The 26,328-nt window shown below is 40.6% G+C and overlaps 1 protein-coding gene across 5 annotated transcripts in view; it reads right to left on the reverse strand.

Moving 5' to 3' along the window:
- LOC122539947 (acid-sensing ion channel 2-like) overlaps positions 1–26,328 on the reverse strand; it is a 1,330,135-nt gene that overhangs the window by 440,445 nt on the left and 863,362 nt on the right. For 4 of the 5 annotated variants that reach the window (XM_043675160.1, XM_043675163.1, XM_043675159.1 and 1 more), the window contains exon 1: positions 25,198–26,269. The exons of the other annotated variant lie outside the window; for it this stretch is intronic. In XM_043675160.1, coding sequence (XP_043531095.1) covers positions 25,198–25,821 — 624 coding nt within the window. In that variant the 5' untranslated portion in view covers positions 25,822–26,269. Of the gene's footprint in view, positions 1–25,197; positions 26,270–26,328 lie in introns of those variants that run through there. 5 annotated transcript variants of the gene reach the window in all.

A 26,328-nucleotide genomic window follows, 5' to 3' on the forward strand; every position in this document is an offset into this window, starting at 1 on the left:
TTGTGTTTTCAAAGAAGAGATAGATATAGTTCTTGTGGCAAAGTGGATTAATGGATAGGAAGAAATACAGGCTAAGGGCATTTAGCCACTATCAAATTTAATGGCAGCGCAAGCTTAAGGGTCGAAAGGCCTACTCCTGCTCTCATCTTCTAACGTATATTTCTACAGGTTTGGTAAAACTAAGCAGAATGAAACAAGAAGAAAGCACATGAAACCTGATGATAATTTATCAGTCAGGAATAAGTCACTTTTTTAAAAAAGGTGTTAGTGTTAGGCTGGAGGAATGTGTGTATGTTTAGATTGAAACCTCAGAACTCAGCAGCAATGGACTGAACTGTCACAGTAACTCTGGAAAAGCTGAAGTTTTGATAAAAACAGACAGTGAATCAAATCTGATCATATGGACCATTCATCAGCTGAATGTGATTGTCATTGGAAATGTGCACTGTAAATATACAGTTGACTGGATGAAGAAAAGTGGTGAACAGCAAGCATAAGATAAGTTTTTTTTATGTCAATCTTCATTAAAGGCAAAAAATAAGTGTTTTTATAGCAGATGCAAACAAGTCTTAAGATAATTTATTGAGCTGACATGGAAAATATGATATATTGTTATGTTTGTCAGTTGTCAAACCGATCATTTGCTGGAGATTGGATAGTATCATGAGTGTAAATATATAAATTCTTTGTATGCAAAGTGTGTAAATTGGGGAAGGGGTTGATTGATTAACCAGGCCTGAAGTTGAGAGGGAGTGGGTTGATCACTTGTTCTAGCTTGGTCTTCAGTAAAGTCCATATAAAAGGGTTCTCTTGTGATTGTGAGCACTCCTTGGGTAAGATTTTTACAATTTATTTGTGGTGTAACTTTGCTTTCATAAAGAACACTGGGTATATTCCACTGTTAGAACTGCTTTGGGTTGTTGGTAGCCAGAGCAAATCTGCTGAATCAGGGAAAGTGGAAATAAAAGCTTATCCAATATATTTAAAAATATGAAAAAAGACTTTCAACAATGTTTATCGCCTATATTGTTGAATTTTTAACCTATTTGTATAACTTGATGTTATGGTGCAGAAATATGAGGCAAGGGAGGGCATGTTTCAATAAATGGGAACAATTGTTATTAAAACTCAGAGAAGCAAGAGACAGGCAGGTCAGCAGGTCGGTTTGAAATCCAATTAATTGCAAAAATGATTGTAACATCTGCATCTCTGAGAAGCTTTAAACTCTACAAGATGAATTTATGCAGAGAACTTAAGGTTACATTTGTTGGAAACCAAAAGGAACAAGTTGCATTTCTAGACTGGAATGGTGTTAATTCAATAGACATGATTTCTGAGTCCTAAATCAAACCCAAAACCAATATCTCAATTCATCTGCTGTGCCATTCCACAGACAAATGAACCAGTTAACTGATCAAATGCACAATCCGACTCTATAAAACTAGGTCACCTTTTCATAACTAGGAGTATCATCCAGACTGCTGCCCACACAGAACCAGAGATAATGTTGTAACATCAATGATGAGTGAAGTATTGTTACACTAATGATGTCTCCCATCTAGAGCCTGCAGCTTATTAATCAGTTCACAGATCTGCAGCATTTGAGCCAACTGAGGTAATTTATAGTCTCGAAATTTAAGATTATTTGTATCAATTGGGATACTGAACAGAATTAGGAGTCTTAATGTATTTTTTAAAATATCAATACTATTCATTCCAGATTTTATTTATGATTCTTTGTAGTCAAATTATCCCAAAACATTTTGTCCAGTCATTCATAAAATTGAAGGCTATAATAGTTGGGCTGGAATTTACAGCTTGCACCCCACTCCCCTGTCGCAGTTTCAGAGATGAGTGAAGGGGTGTAAAATGCCATGGGCACTGTCCCCACACCCCTGCTGTAGGTGGCACAGTAGTTCAGTGCTTAACACTGCTGCTTCACAGCACCAGGGAGCCAGGTTTGATTCCAGCCTTGGGCGACTGTCTGTGTGGGGTTTGCACGTTCTCCCCGTGTCTGCATGGGTTTCTGGCAAGTGCGCTTGTCTCCTCTCACAGTCCAAAGTTGGGCAGGTTAGGTGGATTAGCAATGCTAAGTTGATTCATCGTGTGCAGGGAATTGCAGGTCAGATGGATTAGCGAGGTTCCAGATTTTGGGGAAGTTGCTCTGAGGGTCAACGGACCAAATGGCCTCTTTCTGCATGATAGTGATTCTATGACACCTACCTGTCTGTGCCCCCACCACAATTTGGCCAGTACCAGGGAAGTGTCTCACCTGTCCAAGGCAGGTTGAGGCACTTAAGTACTCAATAAATAAGGGACTCATTCTCTCTCCACTGAGATTTAGCCAGTTGAGGGCCATGCCAATCCATCCAAATGGGCAGCTTACCCTATATAGGCTAGGATTGGTAAGGGGAAATTTGCCTCCTTAATGGACCCACTGGGCCCTAGGACATCCACAGTTATCCCCACTCCCAGATTCCACAGTTCCTACAAGTTGTCTACTCCAGCACTCCACCTCCCTCACTCCAATTATCGAGCCTGCCATTTAGCACTCACTCTGGATTCTCCTGGTTGAGGGCTGGATGCAGTCCCAGCAGTGACCACTGCTCCCAGTGGTGCAGCTGAGACCACACAATGCTGGGCATTTATTGGCCGGTCACTCTCTGAATTGGAAGTTTCTGTGTAGATTGGGTAATAAGTGCCTGAGGGGCAAGCCACCAGATCAGGGTGAATTCACCATGGACAAATGAGATCTCTGGCCTCCTGCAAAACCCATTCCTTGTTTCTTCAACAATATGTAGTTAACAATAAAATATATTATTCATTCACATTCAAATACAATGGCAATTATGTAGCGTTAATTGTGGATGAGTTGTAGCACACTGACCTTTGAACTGGAACAATCTCTGTTCAAATCACACCAGATCTTGAGTGCACTTGAAAGTGACATTAAAGGCAAATTGCACTCTTTTGTAAAACATCAGGTGGATTTAAACGGTCCAGGGCATTAGTTTGAAGGACAAGTTATCTGGTAACCTAGCCAATTTTTATTCCTTGATAAACATTAAAAATGTTTTATCTTGTCATTATCACATCACACTTTGTGGAAGTTTGCTCTGGACAATTGGCTTCCATTTTTTCCAAATTTAAGAATAGACATTCTGCTTCAAAAGTTGATGAGTTGTGTAAAGTGCTACATAAAATTCAACCCTACCCTTCTCTTATGTCGCATGTGAATTTAACTACATTACACACAGAAAAGCAGGATGATATCAGTGAAATAACGACTGGAAAATTGTTCTAAGCATCTGAACATTCCTCCACAGCTGTATTTTTTTTTGTCTTTTCAGAGTGTCGTTAGAAGATAAACCCAATCAGGGAACTGAATGGAAACACAGTTGTTCATTTGACTTTCAAGATGGTCCAGCTGGAGTCAGTACCACAGAAAATTCAAACTCAAACCAATGTGCGGCAAAGTATTAGATTTTATGAAGAAGGGTCATTGTTCTCTCCACAGATGCTGCATGGCCTGCTGAGTTTTTTCCAGCAATTTGTTGTTATAGTGGAATTTATGAGTGCTTCATTACAGTGAATTAAAGTGAAAACTTCCTTTAAATAAATAATGCAATACAATAAAAGATTCCAAAATGCTTCACAGGAACTTTATCAAGACACCTTCTGCATTGGGCAAAATTAGTACTGATGACCCAAAGCTTGGCTAAAGAAGATGATTTAAAAGTGTGTGTTAATGGAGTGGTGGTGGAGAGACTTAAGGAGTGAATTGCAGCCCTCAGGGTCCAGGCAGTGGAACAATTAAATGAGGATTTTGCAAGGTGCGATGACTGGGAAGTGCTGTGATTTTGGAGGATTGTAGGGCTGAAGGAGGTTACAGAGCTAAGGCATAACGAGGTCATGAAAGGCTTTGAAAATAAGGGTGAGAGTTTTTAAATGGAGGCTTTGGTGGACCAGGAACCAACGCTGTTCAGTGAACAAGGATGCGGTGGGTGAGTGGGATGTAGGCTGAACAAGGATATAGGCAGCAGATTTTAACATGATTTCAAGTTCATAAAGGGGAGAAAACATGAGGCTTTTCAGGATACTATTGGAAAAGTCAAGTTGAGAAGTAACAAAAGCATAGATGAAGATTTCTACAACAGTTAAACTGGGGCAGGGATGGAGGTGGGAGGAGTTATGAAGGTGGAAGCAGGTGGTCTTGGTCATGGCAGGACATGTGATCAGAAGCTCATTTCAGGGTCACATAGGATGCGAAGATTGACAGGGAGAGAAATGGAGTTCGTGGCAATGGAATGACTTTCATGGTAGGGAATGAAACCATGGATTTTCCTATTCCCAATGTTTAGACAGAGGAAATTTCTGCTCAATCAGAACCACACTTCCAACAAGCAGTCTAATACATCAAATGGCAGGCAGAAGAACGGTAAGGTGGATTTCGGTTTTGCCAGCTCAAAAATGGAACTTGACATTGTGTTATGAATAATGTCACTATGAGGCAGCATTTAAATCAGAATCAGAACGGCCAAGCTGCTCAATAGTATCCTAATGATCTTATATTATAGCAGTTACCTACACATTGACAGTAATGTCTTTATATCATAGTAATTACCTAGATGTTAACAGGGATGTTCCTGTATTATATTAATTACTGCGTAACAGTATCCTTAGGCAGAATGTTCCCCTTCCTGGTGTAGCACGTGAGTTCACTATGGAGTGTGACTACCTTACTTCCATGCAGTTACATCCTACTGTTAGTTCAATGTGCTTGCTTCCTATACATCATTTCCAATTCTCCTCTCCTTCCCCAAGAGACTAGATAGTGAAAATTCTTGAATGTAAATCACAGCAGGTATGTGTCAGACGCAGCTCACGAATTGCTTGTCATTCTTCGACTGAGTCTTCACTACAATTTCCCTCATGCTCCTCGGGTGTCAGCCTCCATGACCCTTCATCCTTGGCAATGGCAAACCACACCTCACCTCATCAGCCCAGCTGCTCTTGAACCACCACATACACCACTTCACTTTGGAGATCAGGGACACACTGATGCTTCTTCCAGGTCACCTCGTGGACAGTAACACACACAGTTCAAGCATCGACACAGGATGCATCTTGTGGCTCAGTCCTCAGTCACTTTGCGTTTACCTGGAGGTTGCCAACTTCTGTGGTTTGCACTGCCTTTTAACCCCAGAGGGGTAGTCAGGCAGCTCAGCCTCTACGGAAGCACTGAAAGGTGGACATATCACTATTGAGCACTAGACTATCCCTTCACCTGCAGATTGTGCCAGCAGCTTATGTGGCAAATACACTACGCCTCTTTCCAGCAAATCGTCATATCTGCAAGCCGAAGGCGAACAGTCAAAGGAGTCCATGGTAGCTGAAGTACTACCATCCCAGTCCAATCACTGGACTCAATCAATTTCAATCCGGGGGTTAACCACAGTCAGTCAGGTGACTGGTCCTACCAGAGATCGATGTATCTACAGTTCAGGGATTGAGCTCTGATCAATGCTGCAGGTCAAGTGCAAAAAATCTGGGGATTACAGGTCAGATCAGTCCAGGGCTTGGACCATGCTCAGTCAGGCCTGGGTCATTCCCTTGGTCACCTGAAGGCCGAGGTCTGCTGAGAGCGTCAAGCCCAGGTGCAGGCTTACCTCCCTGGCTTTGACATTGCAGGCGAGGACATAGTACAGGGGCAAGTTCTGGGGGTCGTGTGTGTGGCTTCTCCCCATGGGTGCCTGATGGTACCTCCCTGTCTCCCTGAGAGAAAGGGTCACTTGGAGTGCATTTGAGGTCCCTCATCTTCTTCTCACCCTGCCACTAATTCTGAACATCTACAGCTAAAGCAATGGAACACAGGTTTGTGCACATGTCTGGGACACACTGAGTGTGCTGGATCTGGGTCTCCATGGCCTTTCCTGTTCTCTCCATGGGGACAGCCAGAAGCATGCATAGTGGAACCAAATAGTACTGATAGCATTGGTAAACTTGTTTATCCTTCGATCCAGAAAAACCTACATGCTGTTCTGTGCCTGTCGTTGCAGTTTGACAAAGTCATCCATTGCTGAAACCATGGGATCATCTTCTGCCAAGAGCTGAGCATTTGAGTGGGAATGATCTATGCAATGATGATGTTGTTCATGAGCTTTGGGGAGCTGCAAATGCGATAGGTCGGTTTGGCTGAGTGGTGACCCTGTAGGTGTGAGGTAGCAGGGTGGAGATCAATACACTTGCCCTAACATAGACTGCCATTGACCTTCTTCCAGCACTAACTGGGAACACAGCGCTGATCTAGGTAACCATCTGTGTCCAGACTGGCTTTATCTAGTCGTGTGGCCTCATTTAGCTATCTGCAGGAAAAAGGATGGTCTTCCACTCCACTACCCCATTCACCAGAGCCTCTGGGTTTTTACCCAGAAAGCAGAGAGCTAACTTGCCTTTCTGAGAGATTTCCTCAGGTATAACATTGTAGATTTACAGTGTGAGGGCCAGTTCCTGGATTGAGACTCCTAAAATGGTCCCAGCCGTGTGAACATCCAATGGTTCCAGCAGGGACAAGCACTGCTGTCTCTCCTGCCACATGATTTTGCGAGAAGGATGAGGGGCATGGCTGGATAATTAATGAGATGAAGAGCAGAAAATTGCATGAGAAAGATCATTCAAGGCCTTAATGGACCAAGTGCTATGAATCTCACTTGACACAATACCAAAATAGAAAATGGGAATATTCCAGCCCATAGTGCAATGAGCACTTCATTAGGTGCATCATGTTTTGGGGCATCAAACACTATGTAAATGCAAGTCAATCTTTTTTTTTAAAATGCTGCTTTTTGCACTGATGCAAACCGAAAGTTAATTCAAAACCATTGGTTTAACAAATTGTATGTGCCATCTCTTGTGCCTACTGAATATATATAAAAATTTAAATGTTACACCAACTCTACTGACATGAGCAAAAAAAGAGAAAAAAAGAGAAAACATTAAATTCATCAATGTTTTGCAGCAAGCAGCCTTTAGTATTTTATTTGTGTGGCACACTACCTTTTCCAGTTGGATTACATTAACATGAAAATAGCATGTCAAATATTATGTCAAAGAAAGAAAAAGCTATGTCTTTACTGTGCAGATAAAAACCTAATTATTATACTGTACTTTATGGTTTCAAATTATATTTTAACAAAAATCTTTAGTGTACTCTAACTAAACCTGCTTGAGTGATGTAGCTATATGATGTTAATGTAGTTTTATTCAAGGAATATGTTTTATGGTTGCTAATATAGCTAAGAAAAATAAATTATTCTATAACAACATTTGCTTCTAATAGCATAATCATGAAAAATCAATTGCTGAAAATAATTCTACCTGTCTTAAGTTAAAGATTTTTTAAAGATGGCTTTACTGACAAAATTTTATTGTATTAAGATCAAATTATAATTCAACGTGGATAATGTCTTAATTTTGGTTTTGTTTCCACAGATAAATAAATTCAGTGCACACATTTTATTTAATATATGTGCAAGTTATGCATTCTACCACAGGCAGTTGTTAGTTTGTCAACTACTTTGTTTAGAACTGCTAAACTTTCATTGCGCTACTCTCAATACTTGTACATTTTCGGCTTTGTTTTAAAAGGCTCTTAAAATACAAAAAAGTTGTTAATCACTGGCTGAGGATATCACAAATGGACTGAGGCTCTTAACAATCTTCATGATGTTTTTAATAGATGTATGGCATCTTACAAGGTATTGTTGAGATCATCATTATTTTTCTTTCATTTCTTCTCATTCTTGGTTTGGAACGGTGCGTTGCAGTTAAGAATCAAACTTTGAACTCTGAACAGCAGTTTGGGTTAGAAAAAAGGAGAGACAAAAGACGTTTGCTGTTGGGAACTGGCCTGGAAAGATAAAGCAGATACATTACTGCTCTAAGAACACGATTGACAATCAGGTACCAAGATGTCATTATGCTTCGGGACTGGCAGCTGATCAGATGGTGAATTGGTCCATCAAGGGAGTACATTGATTAGATTGTCGTTGAGCCCATCTGTGTTCTGCTAAAGTTACTTGAGTAATAATAAATTGCTCATTTTCATTTGTTATAAATTTGGTGTCCAACATCAGTTATTTGTAACGTCTGGTAAGGAACAAATGAACAATTTTGAGGCTTGTCGAATTTTACTGAGCAGTGAATCCAGTGTTAGCAAGTCTGATTTGGTCTGGCTTGCTATCTTTGTGTTGTAACAACATTTTCACTTCAATTGTTACATGATGATTTTGATCAGCCCATGGGATGTCCAATTATTAGTTTCTGAATAATAACTTAGTTCAAAAAAAGCACTTTACACTTCATAATGTTAGAGGCTTCCAAATTTGTTTAGCATTGGAGAATAAAGCATTTTAATATTGCAATAAGTTTGATCCTCTGTTATGATGTATTGATTGACTGAATCATTTAGTTATTAGACAATACCTAGACTTGGCAAAACCCTGAGTGTGGCAGATGGGATATCATGTTGCAGCTGTACAGGACATTGATAAGGCCATTTTTTGAAAAGTGCATTTAATTCTGGTCTCCCTAATATAGGAAAGATGTTATCAAACTTGAAAAAGAGTGCAAAAAAGGTTTACAAGGATGTGACTGGGGTCGGAGAGTTTGAGCTATTGGGAGAGACTGAACCTTTTCCCTGGAGCGAAGGCTGAGGTGTGACCTTATATAATTTTATAAAATCATGAGGGACATGGATAGAGTGAATTGCCAAGGACTGTTTTTCCAGGGTAGGGACATTCCAAACTACAAGGCATAGGTTTAAGGTGAGAGGGGAAAGATTTAAAGTGACCCACGGGGCAACCTTTTCACTTATAAGATGGTGCATGTATGGAATGAACTGCCAGAGGAAGTGATGGAGGCTGGTACAATTATAACATTTAAAAGGCATTTGGATGGGTACATGAAATGGAAGGGTTTAGAGGGATATGGGTCAAATGCTAGCAAATGGGACTAGGTCAGATTAGGATATCTGGTTGGCATGGGCGTGTTGGACCGAAGGGACTGAATTATCAATATACTTGTAAAAATGTCCATCTTTACACTCTACACTGAATGAAAGAAAGAACTACAAAGACTTACGTGTAACTTAAGACACTAATGTCATTGAAAGTCAATCCAAGTTCATGTGTTCACTTTTTTCAGAATTTCACATTTAAAGGACTTTTTATTAAGTTCCATGCAATTTGTTTATTTTTCCCCATTTCCCCATTTTCAAAAAGTAAACTCAAAATCAGATTTAAAAAGACTTCACTCATGGATGTCATAGCCATTTGTCATCAACAGTTAAGGAAGATCACTCACTGCACATCACAATGACAGCTGTCCACATATACCTTGCAGACTTTTCAGTTGCACCTTTCTCTCACTGACCATCTGATTTAGCATGGTGCCCTCTGCAGTGCATCTATGGTGTGTAAAAGCTTTTTAATTAGATGGAAGAATCCTGATTGAACCACATACAGGCTAAACTTGGAATTTGAAATGTAATTCATCGTAAAATTATAAACTTCCAGCAAAATAGAGAGAAAAAAAAATTGGATTAAGAGATAGAGAAATGAGACAGAAAGAAAAATTAAAAATTCACTTTTAAATCTCTAGTGCTATTGCATTTATGAAAGAAACATCCTTCTTGCTTGTGAAATTAAATTTTCAGTGCCAGAGAGTAGTTCAGCATTAACTATAAGCATTAAAATTCACTAGCTCCTCAATGTCCAGCCCTATATATTTAATAAGATATATACAGCTACTTCACATCTTGAATGGATTTCAATAACTAGTTTATTGGTAAGGGAACAGTGGAGCACAATTTTTGGAAGAATAGGACTTGATCATCTATATCCGTGTGTAGAGATGTTGCAGTTTGATTTACAGGTACACAATTCTTTATCCGAAGTCCTTGGGGCCAGTTGTTTTTCGGAATTCAGAATTTTTCGGATTTCGGAATAAATGACATTTTCACCATGAAATTTTTAAAATTACCTAACAACAAACCCAAATGTGAATAGTACGAGTGCTGAGACATAATTGATGCCAGTGCTGGGCCACACCGCCGCATCACATCTGAGTGATGTGGTTCGAGTGGCTGTGGAGTTGGGTCACCTGTTCACATGCCAAAATTACACTCCATACTCCACAAAAACAATTTCGGATTTTGGAGCATTTTGGATTTTGGAATTTCAGATAAAGGACTGTGTACCTGTACTATATAATGTTGGTAGGCACTGCAAGTCTCACCACTATGCTCAAGGCAAAATCAGGACCATAACTGACAAATGAAGGTCACTATTTTCCTGAGATGGACTTTCTCGCAACAATTTGAACTGATTGGTAGCAGCAGAAAGAAAACATTTTCACAGGCATTTTGACTCTTGCATGAACTGAAAGCTCCATTCTAGTGCAGAACACAAGATTAATAATTACCTCTTAATTTTGGAAGACCATGCCAGGTGACAATAACAATGATTATTATACTCTCTGTTCTAAATACTGATAAATATCATACATTAAACTAATAAGCAAGATGCAAAGTTGTACCTAATAGTAGAATTTATGACAAGTTATTAAGAAGAGCGGGAAAGAAAGACACAGTAAATAACTAATAGTATTCCACTTTCACACTTAATATATAGTTGTTTTATACCAAAATCTACCGTGGAGGATGCTTCATTTTCTCAATAACGTTTCACTGACATTCTATCATACGCGAAACAAATAGAATTGTATTTAGTTCCCCCATATGACAAAGACCGAACAAAAAACAGATAACCAGAAGTAATAGGTTAGAAAGTAAATTAAATTGTGTGTTATTCACTTGAAATAAGTTAAAATTCAACCTAGTATACTTCTGTTGGCATCTCTTGGGGTTTGAAATCATACCCAACCAATCTTGTACACATGCCAAGTCTTGCAAACAATATACAGCTTACACTTCAATTAGTTCTTACAGATTAGATGTGTGAAATCTGCTACAGGTATCACTATAGTCCAGTACTAACTGTTGCTATAGTTAGACTAAGCCAATAGGTTGTGGAAGGTGAAAGGAAACCACCACTGAAAACAACCAAGGAAACAACTCAAGATGGTTTCAGCGCAGATAAATCCCAGTGATGTACTTTGGAACTGCTATTAAGGAACAGACGTGAACAAGATTGAGCGTGAAGCCTCCCAGGTCCCAGTCAGTGAAATAAACAGTACAATCAGCCAAGAACATTGATGATGTGATGACGACTTATGAGAAAAAAGCTTTTCAATATGACACAAAATCAAAGATCCATTTCCATCATATCTGGCAAATACAAAAAGGTAAAACAATTAGCAGCAAAATAATGAAACTTTAGCTTATTTGAAATGAGTTGTCACTCAAAAATTGACAAAATCATTGTTTTTCCATTGAAATTTTAGACCATTTTGATGAATAAAAGTTTTCATCGTAAAGAATGATCTTTTGACATTGACTGGATAATATCAATGTCAAAATTGTAAAAATTATAGTCTAACAATTCACAGCCGAAAGTGTTTTTCTACAAACACTGCTCAATCTGTCTGCAGGGAGGAGATCAAGGAGACCTTCTGTGAATTCTGGGAAGATTGTATTAGAGTCATTAAAATAATCACATCAGGGCATAGATTTCAAAGTTTTGCACTTTTTATGTGCCAGTGAGTTGATGATTCCCAGAGCAATGCTTCATCTCACTCAAAATGATATAACATTACAACTATGCATTTATCACATCTGATGATAAAATAAAATCTCAAGTTGGTTTCAAGATATATTGCTGACTGAATAGTAACAGATGCAGATCAAAATTTTTTTTTGAGTTACAGTTTTGGCATAATCTTCAAACATATTAATTATCCTGTGATTTTCAAACTGGAGTTTTATTTTCCTCATTTTCATAATATATTTCTCTTTCACTCAATGCCTCAACTGTTAAATTGTGCATCACAGCTTTGCTCTTCTGCTCATGGCTAGCCTACTGTAAAGCCTATGTTAATTATCTCAATAACTAATCATTGTCAGTTCTGTGTAGCAACTGGGGTGACCGTTTCCATTTTCGATAAAAAATGCAACTTGTTTTCCCTTTAGTCTTGCTCACACTTAAACAAGTAAGCAGTGTGAATAGGAAAACGTCATTTTAAAAACATCTTGAAACTTTAGAGGAAGCCCTTAAGAAATTGTATCGGACTCAAAACAGTAAATCTATTTCTCTCTCAACTAATGCTGCCAAATCAGTGGGGTTTCTCCAGCATTGTTCATGTTTATTTCAGATTTCTGGCATTTGCAATATTTTGCTTTACTTGTAATAACTTTGATGTTGGTCAAAGAATTGGTTTGTGTTGACACAAGGCTTGTTGCCTGGGGTTCTACTGGGCACTTAGGCAAAATGGCTTTCCTTGTCTCTTCCAGTAAGTATGGCCAAGTTCTGGCCTGCCATTACTGTTATGTGACTACTGTCTGACTGATTTTTTTTTTAAATAACTCTCATTTACAGATATTTTCTAATCTCTATGTTCAGAGATGTTATGTGATGCCTCTGGAACAGGCAAGACTTGAGTCCATATCTCTTAGTCCAGAGGTAAGGTCATTACCATTGCACCATGAGGACCCTCACAAAGATTAACGTGAAGTTTTGGATTACTAGTCCAGTGATATTACCACTCTGCCACTTTAATTTACATTATTTTGCATAATAGTGTTCTCTGTAAGTTCATCTCTCATTGGTACACATTCCATCCTTTCTTCACAGTCTTCTGTACATTTTAGATTAGATTAGATTAGATTACTTACAGTGTGGAAACAGGCCCTTCGGCCCAACAAGTCCACACCGCCCCGCCGAAGCGCAACCCACCTATACCTAACACTACGGGCAATTTAGCATGGCCAATTCACCTGACCTGCACATCTTTGGACTGTGGGAGGAAACCGGAGCACCCGGAGGAAACCCACGCAGACACGGGGAGAACGTGCAAACTCCACACAGTCGCCTGAGGCGGGAATTGAACCCGGGTCTCTAGCGCTGTGAGGCAGCAGTGCTAACCACTGTGCCACCGTGCCGCCCACTACATGACTTATAATGTCACTGCTTTATCATGGTTAATCATCATCTCATTGTCAAATCCATTCTCATTATACTACAGGAATGACCACAAACAAATAGGGATTTGAGGATTTGACCTCTGGTTTATTTTTCCAGATACCATCATACAATGCAGCATTCAAAGTCACTATAAATGCAAGCAATATCCATACTGGCTCCTAGATCAGGTCAGGGTTTCAAAATTTAAACAACTAAGTCAGCCATGATGGTCCATCTGACCCATCAATCGAGAAGATTTGTTGACATGAATTGGTGGCCGAACAATTTGTGTTCTTATACATTTTGAGAGTTTTATCCAATGCCACGGAAAACTATAGGAGAAAGTGAGGTCTGCAGATGCTGGAGATCCGAGATGGAAATGTGTTGCTGGAAAAGCGCAGCAGGTCAGGCAGCATCTAGGGAACAGGAGAATCGACGTTTCGGGCATTAGCCCTTCTTCGGAAAACTATACACTACTTAAATCTTTAATACATGACAGTCGTTCATCATTTAGGGGAATTTTAATCATACCGGAATATCAGGAGCCCTTTTCCAACAAAATATTACAATTCAATATTCTGTCTGATTGACACAGTGTCAAAATCTTTATTACCCCAACAACATGATTAACTAGAATTCAATTGTATATGGTGAATTATTCATGTGGAGTTTTAAGTCTGTCGTGGAGTGTTCCTGTGGCAATGCTCCACTATTAAACCTGTTTTGCCTCTCGTATCATCAATATCAAAATAAGAATTAGGTCCATCTTAATCTGCAGAGAGTTTTAATCTTCGTGATTATTCTGGGCAGAATCTGAAGATCCACAATGCTGCTGCTTTTTATCTGAGGGAGTGGAAACAGTTGTCTTAGAACGTAGAACAGTACAGGCCCTTCAGTCCTCATGCTGTGCTGGCCTATTATTCTACTCTTAAGATCAGACTAACCTACATACCTTTCATTGTACTATCTTCCATGTGCCTATCCAAGAGTCATTTAAATGGCCCTAATATATCTGACTCTACAACCACTGCTGGCAGTGCATTCCAAGCACCCTTACTCTCTGAGTAAAGAACCTAGCTCTGACATCACCCCTAAACCTTCCATCAATTATCTTAAAATTATGTCCCCTAGTGATAGACATTTCCACCATGGGAAAAAATCTCTGGCTATCCACTCTATCTATTGCCTCTCAACATCTGCAGCGTCAGAGGTTGAGGGGTGACCTTATAGAGGTTTACAAAATCATGAGAGCATGAATAGGATAAATAGACAAAGTCTTTTCCCTGGGGTTGGGGAGTCCAGAACGAGAGGGCATAGGTTTAGGGTGAGAGGGGAAAGATATAAAAGAGACCTAAGGGGCAACATTTTCAGACAGAGGGTGGTACGTTTATGGAAAGAGCTGCCAGAGGAAGTGGTGGAGGCTGGTACAATTGCAACATTTAAAAGGCATTTGGATGGGTATATGAATAGGAAGAGTTTGGAGGGATATGGGCCGGGTGCTGGCAGGTAGGACTAAATTGGGTTGGACCAAAGGGTCTGGTTCCATTCTGTACATCTCTACGACTCTATGACCTCTATCATGTCACCTCTCATCTTTCTTCGCTCCAATGAGAATAGCCTGAGCTCTGTCAACCTTTCTTCTTAAGACATGCCATTCAGTCCAGGCAGCATGCTGATAAATCTCCTCTGCACCCTCTCCCAATCTTCTACATCTTTCCTACATTGAGGCAACCAGAACTGAACACAATATTCCGAGTGTGCTCTAACCAGGATTCTACAGAACTGCAGCATAATCTCGCGGCTGTTAAATTCAATCCCCCTGCTAATGAAAGCCAACACACTATATGCCTTCTTAACAACCCTATCAACTTGGGTGGCAACTTTGGAGGATCTATAGACATGGACCCCAAGATCCCTCTGTTCTTCCACACTGCCAAGATTTCTGCATTTAACCCTATATTCTGCATTCAAATTCGACCTTTCAAAGTGAGCACTTTTCCAGGTTGAACTCCATCTGCTACTTATCAGTCCAGTTCTGCATTCTGTCAGTGTCCCATTGCAACTTACAACAGCCCAATACACTATCCACAACTCCATCAACCTTTGTGTCATCGGCAAACTTCCTCACCCACCCTTCCACTTCCTCATCCAAGTCATTTATAAAAATCACAAACAGCAGAGGTCCCAGAACCAATCCTTGTGGAACACCACTGGTCACTGAGCTTCAGGCTGAATACTTCCCATCTAATACCATCCTCTGCCTTCTATGGGCTAGCCAATTCTGTATTCTTCCCCCAATCCCACCCCCACCCCGAAACCTTCCTCTAATTATCTCTGTCTTCTAGTTTTCTTTCCAAGTTACACCAAAAGACCAGAAGACAGTGAAACATTTTAGATTCTATGTCAAGTCTATGAAAGGGCAGTGCAAAAAGGTATGACTGTCAAAAGCTTTTAATGTTTCTTGTCCCACTGCAACATTGGTAAACAATACTGAACCATATATGACTGGACTAAACACAATTGGACCAATATCTTGAATTTCCACTGACTTCCTGTGTCTAGGTCACCAAGGCTTCATTAGAAATGCAGTGAAAATGCTTCACCCGAAAGTGAAGATTCAGCTGCAATCCAATGAAGTTACAGCAATAGTGAGAGGAAAGAACAAGTAAATGCAAGGTCAGTCTCTCTTATGTTGACAAGGTATGAATCCTTAAACATGATTTAGTCCAAAGCACATTCACTTGTATTGAACTACTCTTGAACTTGGAACCTGTCTGGAATTCAGAAACAAGAATGGAGTTCAAACACAATGGCTGATCACTATTCTTCAAGTCATTTTTTTACAATGACTTGATAGTAATGGGTCTCCAAATGATTATCTGCTCTATTTATCTGATTATCTGCCAATAAAACACTGCAGAGTTCAAATATAATTCTACAAGCAGCATAGTAATAGCTTTGGAGCTTTACTTAGTTTTATTTAATGTCTTTGTCTGAAGTGCCTTTGTCCTATTTCTCTGTCTCTGTAAAAGGCCCTTCAACAAGATATTGGGCTGGCAATGAACCATCTTCACATTTCCCTTTGAACCTCTCTGTAGGGAGGTTATTAACTTCTCCCCTTGTTGAAGCTACTGAGATCAGGATTTGGCAGGATAGCCAAACATCAAATCTTTTGTCACATCCATTTGGGTTTTGTCCCAATTTCATTCCAAGACACTGTAAAAATGTTCCAACAAAGAAATGTTTTTAAAAGAAAAATCACTGACCCAGCACAGAGCTATCCTGACCAAGACATTCTGGTACAGTGGTGATACTCTGACCAAAACACATCTGTTTGTTAGCACTTAAATATCCTAATCTTCTGAACAACACAGCTCTAATCATAATCGTGAAGCTGATAACCAAAGAAGAGGTCAGAGCTGCTCCCTATTCATCAAGTCAGTATTTAAGTCAGGTGCGGTACTGTGGCTCAGTGGTTAGCACTGCTGCCTCATAGCGCCAGGGGCCCAGGTTTGATTCCAGCCTCGGGCAACTGTCTGTATGAAGTTTGCACATTCTTCCCATATCTGTGTGGGTTTCCTCTGGGTGCTCCACTTTCCTCTCAGAATCCAAAAATGTGCAGGTTAGGTGAATTGGCCATGCTAATTGCCCATAATGTCGGTTAAGTGCATTGGTCAGGGGTAAATGTTCAGCAGTATGGTAGGGGAATGGGTCTGGATGGATTACTCTTTATAGGGTCGTTGTGGACTTGTTGGGCCAAATGGCCTGTTTCCACAATGTAGGGATTCTATGAAAAGATCATGCCATGGGGGGGGGGGGGGTCCCAAACAAAACTGATCCAAGTTAAAGGAACAACAGTCCTTTAACTTGATTTTTTTTTAACTCACCAGTTGGCATTGCTGGCTGGCTCGTATTTTTTTGCCCATCCCTAGTTGCCCTTGAGAAGGTGGTGAACTGCCTTAAACCACTACAACCCACATGCTGTAGGTTGACTCACAATTCTGTTAGGGAGGGAATTCCAGGATTTTGACTCAGTGACATTGAAGGACATTTCCAAGTCAGGATGGTGAGCGACTTGGAGGGAAATTGCAGGGGGTGGTGTTCCCACGTATCTGCTGCCCTTGTCCTTCTAAATGGAAGGGATCAGGAGTTTGGAAGGTGCTGTCTGAAGATCTTTGGTGAATTTCTGCACTGCATCTTGCAGGTAGTACTCATTGCTGCTCCTGACCAATGGTGGTGGAGAGTGTGGATCTTCTGGATTAGATTAGATTAGATTAGATCAGATTAGATTACTTACAGTGTGGAAACAGGCCCTTCGGCCCAACAAGTCCACACCGACCCGCCGAAGCGCAACCCACCCATACCCCACATTTACCCTTACCTAACACTACGGGCAATTTAGCATGGCCAATTCGCCTGACCTGCACATCTTTGGATTGTGGGAGGAAACCGGAGCACCCGGAGGAAACCCACGCAGACACGGGGAGAATGTGCAAACTCCACACAGTCAGTCGCCTGAGGCGGGAATTGAACCCGGGTCTCTGGTGCTGTGAGGCAGCAGTGCTAACCACTGTGCCACCGTGCCGCCGGATGTTGTGCCAATCACACAGGCTGCTTTGTCCTGGATGGTGTCAAGCTTGGTGAATGTCACTGAACGCGAATTTGAGAGGACCTTCTGGTCTGTTTCCATGCTGTCTGACTCTATGACCCTGTAAGTGGCTCATCTCTTGACCACACTATGCTCATACACCATTTACAAGGCTCACGTTAAAAGTATAATGGAACACTCACCTGGATGATTACAACTGCAATGACATTCAAAAACCTCAACGTAATTCAAGAAAAAGCAGATTTACTGTAACTGGACTATATTGCCAATGTTCTTTTGCTTCAGCATACAAGCTACAGGATGCACTACAGCAGCCCATTGTTATTACTTTGCCAGAATTTCACTTACCAATAGATGAAAAGTATAAAGTGCAGTAATGTTGTTGGAATGCAGGAACCTGCATATTCCCCTTTAAATCACGCATTACCATGACTCAGTCATAATATTAGCATTCCTTCATTGTTCTTGAACCATGTAACATTATTGTGAAGGATCATCATTGCAAAGACTTTACTAGTTGAAGGAGAGGATCCTCTATCATTATTTCAGCACAGTAATTATAAGCGCACCTCACGTACTAAGTACAAATATATATTGAAAAACAAAGATTCACTGTGTACTCATCTGTGTGCTTCAGTGTTAGGAAACAATGCAACCAGGAACACTGCAGCAATTTAGAGTCATACAGCTGTACAGCATGGAAACAAACCCATCAGTCCAACTCGTCCATGCCGACCAGATATCGTAAATTAACCTAGTCCCATTTGCAAGCACTTGGCCCATATATCTCTAAACATTTCCTATTCATATACCCATCCAGATGCCTTGTAAATGCTGTAATTGTAACAGCCTCCACCACTTCCTCTAGCAGCTCATTCTATACATGCAGCACCCTCTACACCCTCGATCACTTTTAAAACTTTCCCCTCTTACCTTAAACCTATGCCCTCTAGGTTTGCACTTCCCCACCTCAGGGAAAAGACATTGTCTATTTATCCTATCCATGTCCCTCATAATTATATAAAACCCTATCAGGTCATCCCTCAGCCTCCAATGCTCCAGGGATAATTGCCCCAGCCTATTCAGCCCAAATCTTCCAACCTTGGCAACATCCTTGTAAAGCTTTTCTGAACTTTTACAAGTATCACAGCATCCTTCCTATGGCAGGGAGACCAAAATTGCACACAGTATTCCAATAGTGGCCTAACCAATATTCTGTACAGCCACAACATGACCTCCCAACTCCTATGCTCAATGCACAGAACAATAAAGAAAAGCATACCGTACACTTTCTTCACTATCCTATCTAGCTGTGACTCCACTTCCAAGAAACTATGAACCTGCACCCTAAGGCCTCTTTGTTCAGCAACACTCCCCAGGACCTGTCCATTAATTGTATAAGTCCTGCCCTGGTTTGCTTTTCCAAAACGCAGCACCTCACATTTATTTAAATTATCAATCTACCACTCCTAGGTCCATTGGCCCATCTGATCAAGATCCTATTATAATATCCTCTGAGGTAATGTTCTTCATTGTTCACTGCATCTCCAATTTTAGTATCATCTGCAAACTTACTAATCATGCCGCCTACGTTCACATCCAAATCTTTTTATATAAATGATGTAAAGCAGTGACCCCAGCACCAATCCTTGTGGCACACCACTGGTCACAGGCCTCCAGTCTGAAAAGCCACCCTCCACCACCACCTTCTCTCTTCTACCTTCAATCCAGTTCTGTATCCAAATAGCTAGTTCTCCCTCTGTTCCATATGATCTAACCTTGCTAACCAGTTTGCCATGAGGAACTTTATCAAATGCCTTACTGAGTCCATATAGATCATGTCCACCACTCTGTCCTCATCAATCCTCTTCAATCGGTGCAATGAAACAGAACTGTCAATGGTGGACATTGAACAAAGCTTTGAGAGGAGGTCACACTGGAAACTGCATGAAGATAAAAGCACTTCAGTGGGGTAAAAACCATTACTTGTATGCACAATTCTAGACCAAGGATAATAAATATCTGATCATCTATATTAATACAATCTAGACAATGGTCCATCCACAATTGAGTACACCATCTTTTCTTTTTGTTCTCATCCTTTTTATGCCAATTCCTGCTGCTGTACAGCTTCTGGGTAATTAAAACCTCAGTAATTTGCCCAAGTTGACACTTTGCATTTATATGGCTGGATGAACAAAGAGTGTTAATCCGAGATTTGAGCCTTGGAGACCATCACTGCCAAGTCTGCTCTTGTCTTTAACCAAAGCCCATATACAGACACTTCGAGTAGCAGCAAATGGATAGTAATTGTCAGCAGTCCCACTGTTCTGAGGCTGAGATTATGCAATGGATTACATAACCGGACTGATAGTAGTGCAATAGCTGCTCAACAGCTTGTGACTTTGAATATTAAAATACTATATGTACTCATTCAGTAGTGAATGTTTATCAAGTTGTTGGATCAATTATCTTTTTTCAGGAGCGTAAAGAAGAGGTAATTGCTTGCATGTGGCAACATACACGCCCTACTCTACACTGTCAAGGCATTACCACTAACATATGTAATACTATCTTACTTTGATACAACTGTGGCTTTCCAAATGGGAAATATCATGCTTTTAGTGAATGCCACTACTCTGATTGTTACTCTAGACAGCCACAGAATAGATTCCAGTCTGTGACTAATTTTTATTATTACAAAATAGCTGTTTTTGTAACAGGGAACATATTCAGTTCTGCAATATTTATTGATTTGGATTTGACCAAGATACAATTCTAAGTGTGGCAGTGTATGCTGCTATATAACACTATCAGCTGCAGCTACATAACACTAAACAATTCTAATTATGCAGCAAATTCAGTGTGTGGCCACTTGTGCTGTTACCCAACGCTACTTCTTTGTAATAATCTATACTGTCATACACCACCAGACCTCATATAACCATTAATGTATCAGACAGCATCAACCCATTGTGAGTATTCGTGCTGTTCCTTAACTGTTTGTTTGAATCATACCACTGCCCCAAAGTTTGTTCCAAAGGTATTTGATAAAATGAGATGCAATGAGATTATGAACAACATTAAAGCTTATGGAGTAAAGAAACATAATTCAAAACTGGCTGAGAGACAAAAAAGGAAAACAGCCATTAACAGTTATTTTTCAGAAAAGAGGTTTATAATGGGCTTCCCCAGATGTTGGTGGATGTTATGATCCCAGCTGACATTATTACTGGGCAAGTTAAGTCATATTTTGATTTGTTTTAGTTTTAACAAGGTGGTCTCACTGAAATACAAGCATGCAATGCTATAAATTTTGCTTTGACAGTAAAACATAAGCTTATTAACAAAATAAATGAAGATAAAATAAACCAAAACATTTCCTTTCAAAGATTTTTAACTATACAGTAAAATTACAATCCCATTAATCCCAAAATACTCCTTCATAAAGTGAAAAGAATCAAAAAGGGTTTTTGTATAGTACCCAAAACGTACCTATGATACAGTACCCAAAATCACCACTCATGCAATACTCACACTGTATCTAAGAGTCTCTGTATCTAAAACCTCAGTAGGTTTAAGCCACTTGGTGATTTTGATTTTTAGATTAGCATTGCAGATAGCTCTTGCCTAGAATTACCATACACATCAGCTTCAATTTTTCAACTTTAAAGTAACCTTTTCAGGCTTTAATCCCACAGCTGTTGTCTAAAATTAACACTATTCTTCACTCTAAAGTATCCCATGTATCCTTTGTTTCTTAGGATCATTACTGTACACAACCATCCTATTCTAAGGATGTTTTAGGACAGCTCAAAACAAAGAAAAACTGAGACCAAACGTTTCTCTCTAACTATTGGCATTTCCCTTAACCTTGACAAAAAAAAATTCCAGAAGTCTCTAACAAATATTGAGGCCCTATTATTTAATGCACGGGGTCACAAAAGAACCAAACGTGAAATTAAAAATCCTTTAGTGATGCACACAAACTGATTCACCCTAAAGCTGTTTTAACAAAAAAGATCATGGCTACAGATATATTTATAACTCAATTATTAACTTCAGACAAACAGAAAACCACAGGTTACTAACTCAAAAACCAGAAACTCAAACTTATGATAATTGCTACTAAATCACAGTTAGGCCTGACATAATTTTTCCACTCTGCAGGCACCCTGATGAAGGGCTTTTGCCCGAAACGTCAATTTTCCTGCTCCTCGAATGCTGCCTGACCTGCTGTGCTTTTCCAGCACCACTCTAATCTAGACTCTGGTTTCCAGCATCTGCAGTCCTTGTTTTTACCTAGACATTAATGACATCAACCAATGAGTACAGAGCACAACTTCAATACTTTCACACAATACTAAACTTGGAAGCACTGTGAACTGTGAGGAGAGTGGGCAACTTCGAAAGGACATACAGTGGTTGGAGAAATAAGTGGCAAATGAAATTTAATACAGAGACATGTGAAGTAATTAACTTTAGTCAGAAACAATATTAAATCAAGGGTATGATTCTAAAAGTAGGAAGGATTGGAGGGATCTGCATGTATAGGTGATAAATTATTGAATGTTACAGGACATGTTGACTGCACCATTAAGGAAGCATATAGCATTCTACTAACATGACCACAGAGTACAAAAGCAAGGAATTTTAGCATGTATAAAATATGCTTCAGCTGAACTGGAATATTGTGTCCAATTTTGGGCATCACACTTTAGGAATGATGTGAAGCATTAAAAGGGTTCAGAAAAGATTCATGCAAATGGTTCCAGTGATGAGAAATTTCAGTTACAATGATAGGTGGAAGAAGTTAGGACTGCTATGCTTAAAGAAGAGAACATTGAAAGGAGAGTTGAGAACAGTTTTTAAAGTCAAGACAAATCGGGAGAAATTGTTCTCATTAGTGGAAGGATAAAGACTCAGAGAGTACAGATTTAAGGCAGTTGGCAAAAGAAACACAAGCGCCTTGCGAAGAAAATAAAACTTTTTCAGTTAGTCAGTGGTTAAGATATGGAATAGGGATTGCCTGAGAATATGGTGGACCCAGGTACAATTAAGACTTTCAAAAGGGAATTAGATTATTTTCTGCAAAGGAAGGGTGTGCAGGCAGAAGGTAGGAGTTGTGGTTCCAGACAAATTAATTCTTTAAAGAGCCAACATACACACAATAGATCAAATGGCCCCTTCCTGTGCAGTAACTATTATATGATTCCATTGTCTTATTGTTTTCAATATTTATATTTTTATTTTATGGGAAGCAGATGATGACACTTCCTTTGCATTGTCCTAACAAGGTGTCCACACTTCAATTAGAAGAGCACCCTCTACTGCATCAGTGGGATATTTTAATTTGCTTCACCAAGCATCTCCACAGTCACTTTATGCCCACTTCATAGGATTGCTAAACATGTCAAACTAATCCAGAAGATCATATTGTGTAAAAATATTAAATTGAGAGTGACAGGAAACATCCATGCCATCATTCTCGATGTGAATATGAGTCAGAATTCTGGCTTCACCAAACACTGCCTCAGCCAGCATAGACTTAATGGAAATCAAGCTGAGCAATTAGATCATAAGGAAGTTAACAAATTTGTATCATTGTTACAAAATCTGTCACTTTAAGAATGAGCTGAAGGTTTTAAAAGATAGAAGAGGAACTGGATACAAACGTGTTAATCATTTGTCCAAAAAGTGCAATTGCCATGTGAAGACTGCAGGAATACATAGTTTTAGTTTCTACCTTCACAATGACATCATGCTGCTAGCCTGACTTGCCATCTATATCATACACCTACTCCTTGTCTAACCGTGGGATGTGTCAAGTGTATATTCTCTATACAGTATTAAAAGAGCATTGATATGCTAGTAGTGTGACCAGAAATATTATTTGTGACAGTTGTTTGTAATAAACTGCCATGACATCTGACACCACAGTCTGTGTCTACATAAAAATATTATTTTCACAATCCATATTCATTGATATCACAATAGTTTAGGTTTGTTGCAGCCTAGGCTTTCCTAATTAGCAGTACGGAAATATTGAAACTGTTTGTAGAGTGCACGGTTTTGGGGTTTTCTATAGTAAGCAGACTAGTTTTAAGATACAAACAGGAAGTGCTAGAGAAACCCAGCAGTTCTGGCAGATTCTTTGGTGACAGAAATAGTGTTAATGTTCTGCATCCAACGACTCTACCTTGCAATTGTAAAGAAGGTGTTCTGAAGTAGAGTGGTTGGACCCGAAACATTGACTCTGTTTCTGCACAGATGATACCACATCTGCAGAGATTTGCCAGCACTTTCTATTTTGATTCCAGTCTCCAACATCCATTGTATTTACTTTTATTGTGTTTTTTTAAAGAACCTAGTTCACCTCAAGTCGCTAAGAAGCTGCGCTAAGCAAATATTGTGATTTATTTGATATATGATTAACAATAAGTATAACATGGAATGTCATGTCCAGTTTGATCCCAGGAATCCAGCTAATGGTTTGTTTGTCATTATTAATTATGTGGCCTAGCAATCAGCTTCACAATCGTGAAGTGGAATTAATGTGCTCACAAAATCCTTCCCAACAATTAAGGCTATCTGGAATGTTCTTCTTGGTTCACAGGTTTACTTAGACTTAAACCTTTCCCATGAAGCAGACAAAACACATGCCATAGGAGCAAATTACTGCCAACGCTGGGGTCTGTACTGAAAACAATAAATACTGGAGATCACAGCAGATTAGGGGCATCCATGGAGAGAGCCAACAGTTCCAGTCTTAGATGACTCTGATGAGGGTTTCTGATGAAGAGTCATCCAGGCTCAAAATGTTAGCTTTCTCTCTCCCTATGGATGCTGTCTGACCCACTGTGATCCCCAGCATTTGTTGTTTTTCAAAGCACATGCTTGCAGTTTGGGACTGCTCTCTGCGTGTAGCATGGCTGACCAGGCATCTAACTTCACCATCTATCACATTGGAAGGATCATCAACTTCTTTTCATACCATTAGCCATCACCTCCCGGAGTCTGAAGTTTCTGGTTTAGAGGGAAGGGCCCGCCCAAGAAACACAGACAAGTTCTGAAATATCCACACTAAACGGTTTCTGATCCGAATTTTGCCAGAATCCCTTTAAACATTCAGCTTCGAATACCTCATGTTAAAGCCATCAAACTCAACGCTCTTGGACAACACGACTATTATATTTGCATTTAAAGTTCAGCGACGTTCACTACGGGTCACACGGTGTGAAATAACTCAAAACCCAAGATGTGGCAAGTTAGTGATTTCAAGCAGACACATAAACACTTGGAACCCATTCGGGACTTCATTTGATAAAAACCGCACGCACCAGACTCCAACGCAAACTTTGATGAGACCCAGCGTCATGTCAAATAAAAATTTCCAAATTTACGAAAAGAAGTTTAAAAAGAAAAAGGACGAAATGGCGAGAGACTCACTGAGGTAAAGTTCTGCGGCCCACACAAGTCCCCTCGGTATCTACAGGACAGGAGCATGTCATCCAACTGGTGACCCAGACGGTCCATGAAATTCAGGCTGATGCCCTCGAAAGTGCGGGGCGGCAGAAAGAGGCGGAAATCGGAAAGTTTCTGAAACCACTGCTGCCTTTCCTCTTTAATGAGCTCGATGACCAGGGGCCGGGCGGTGCGGTTCTCAGTGAGCAGCCCCAGCCACTGGCCCGCGTAGTACAGGTCACTTTTGGTCAGCTGGTAGAAACGGATCGGATTATTGTTACAGATGGTGAGGGCGGGGAAGTTCAGCTCCTTGGTCCACTCCATGTGGAAGCGGGTGTGAGACGGGAACGACAGCAGGTACAGGAACCGGTTGGACGACCAGGAGATCAGGAAACCCAGCGAGGTGCAAAACGCCAGGAACCAGACGACCCGGTGATGCAGGGAGTAGTGCTGGGAGCAGACGTACTTCACCCCGTGGATTTTCGCCTGCTTCACAAAGGCGGCAGTGATCTCCCTCGTGCCCTGGGGCCCGCCTCGCCGCCGGCCGGCTGCCACTCTCTCCGGGTGGCCACGACCCCCTCTGGCTCCCTGGGCACCCTCCAAGGCCATCACTCGCCAGTGTGTCACTCCGACAGCCGCAACTTCCACAAGGGCACAACGCAGAGCCGCTTGCCCACATCCAGTCCACGGTGGGGGCTCGGCGGACAGGGCTGGCGGAGAGGGAGGTGGAACTACATTAAAAATACCCCCCTCCGGGTGCAGGAGTCTCTGCGAGGATGAAGGTGAGCAGCCCCCCCCGGAGGGGCAGGGGGCAGCGAGCTTCCGCTACAACTTTTCCCCAAACGGACCGTCAGCCTTAATGTTATAGATGCGCGAGTTCCATCTGGAAGAGAAGAAATCCCTTTTGTATTTCATCAACTTGACTCAACGGCTCTGCAACTGAGCCTGGGATCTTACTGTGCCCGGTTGGTACGTACCCTCGTATTTCACCCTCTCTCATTCACACACTCACGCACATACTCTAACATACACACACACACACACAGACACAAACACACACAGCCTGTCTCTGACAACACAGACACAAACACATGCATGCTCACACATGCACATGCA

Source organism: Chiloscyllium plagiosum, chromosome 33, assembly GCF_004010195.1.
Source record: "Chiloscyllium plagiosum isolate BGI_BamShark_2017 chromosome 33, ASM401019v2, whole genome shotgun sequence".
Taxonomy (NCBI): Eukaryota; Metazoa; Chordata; class Chondrichthyes; order Orectolobiformes; family Hemiscylliidae; genus Chiloscyllium; species Chiloscyllium plagiosum.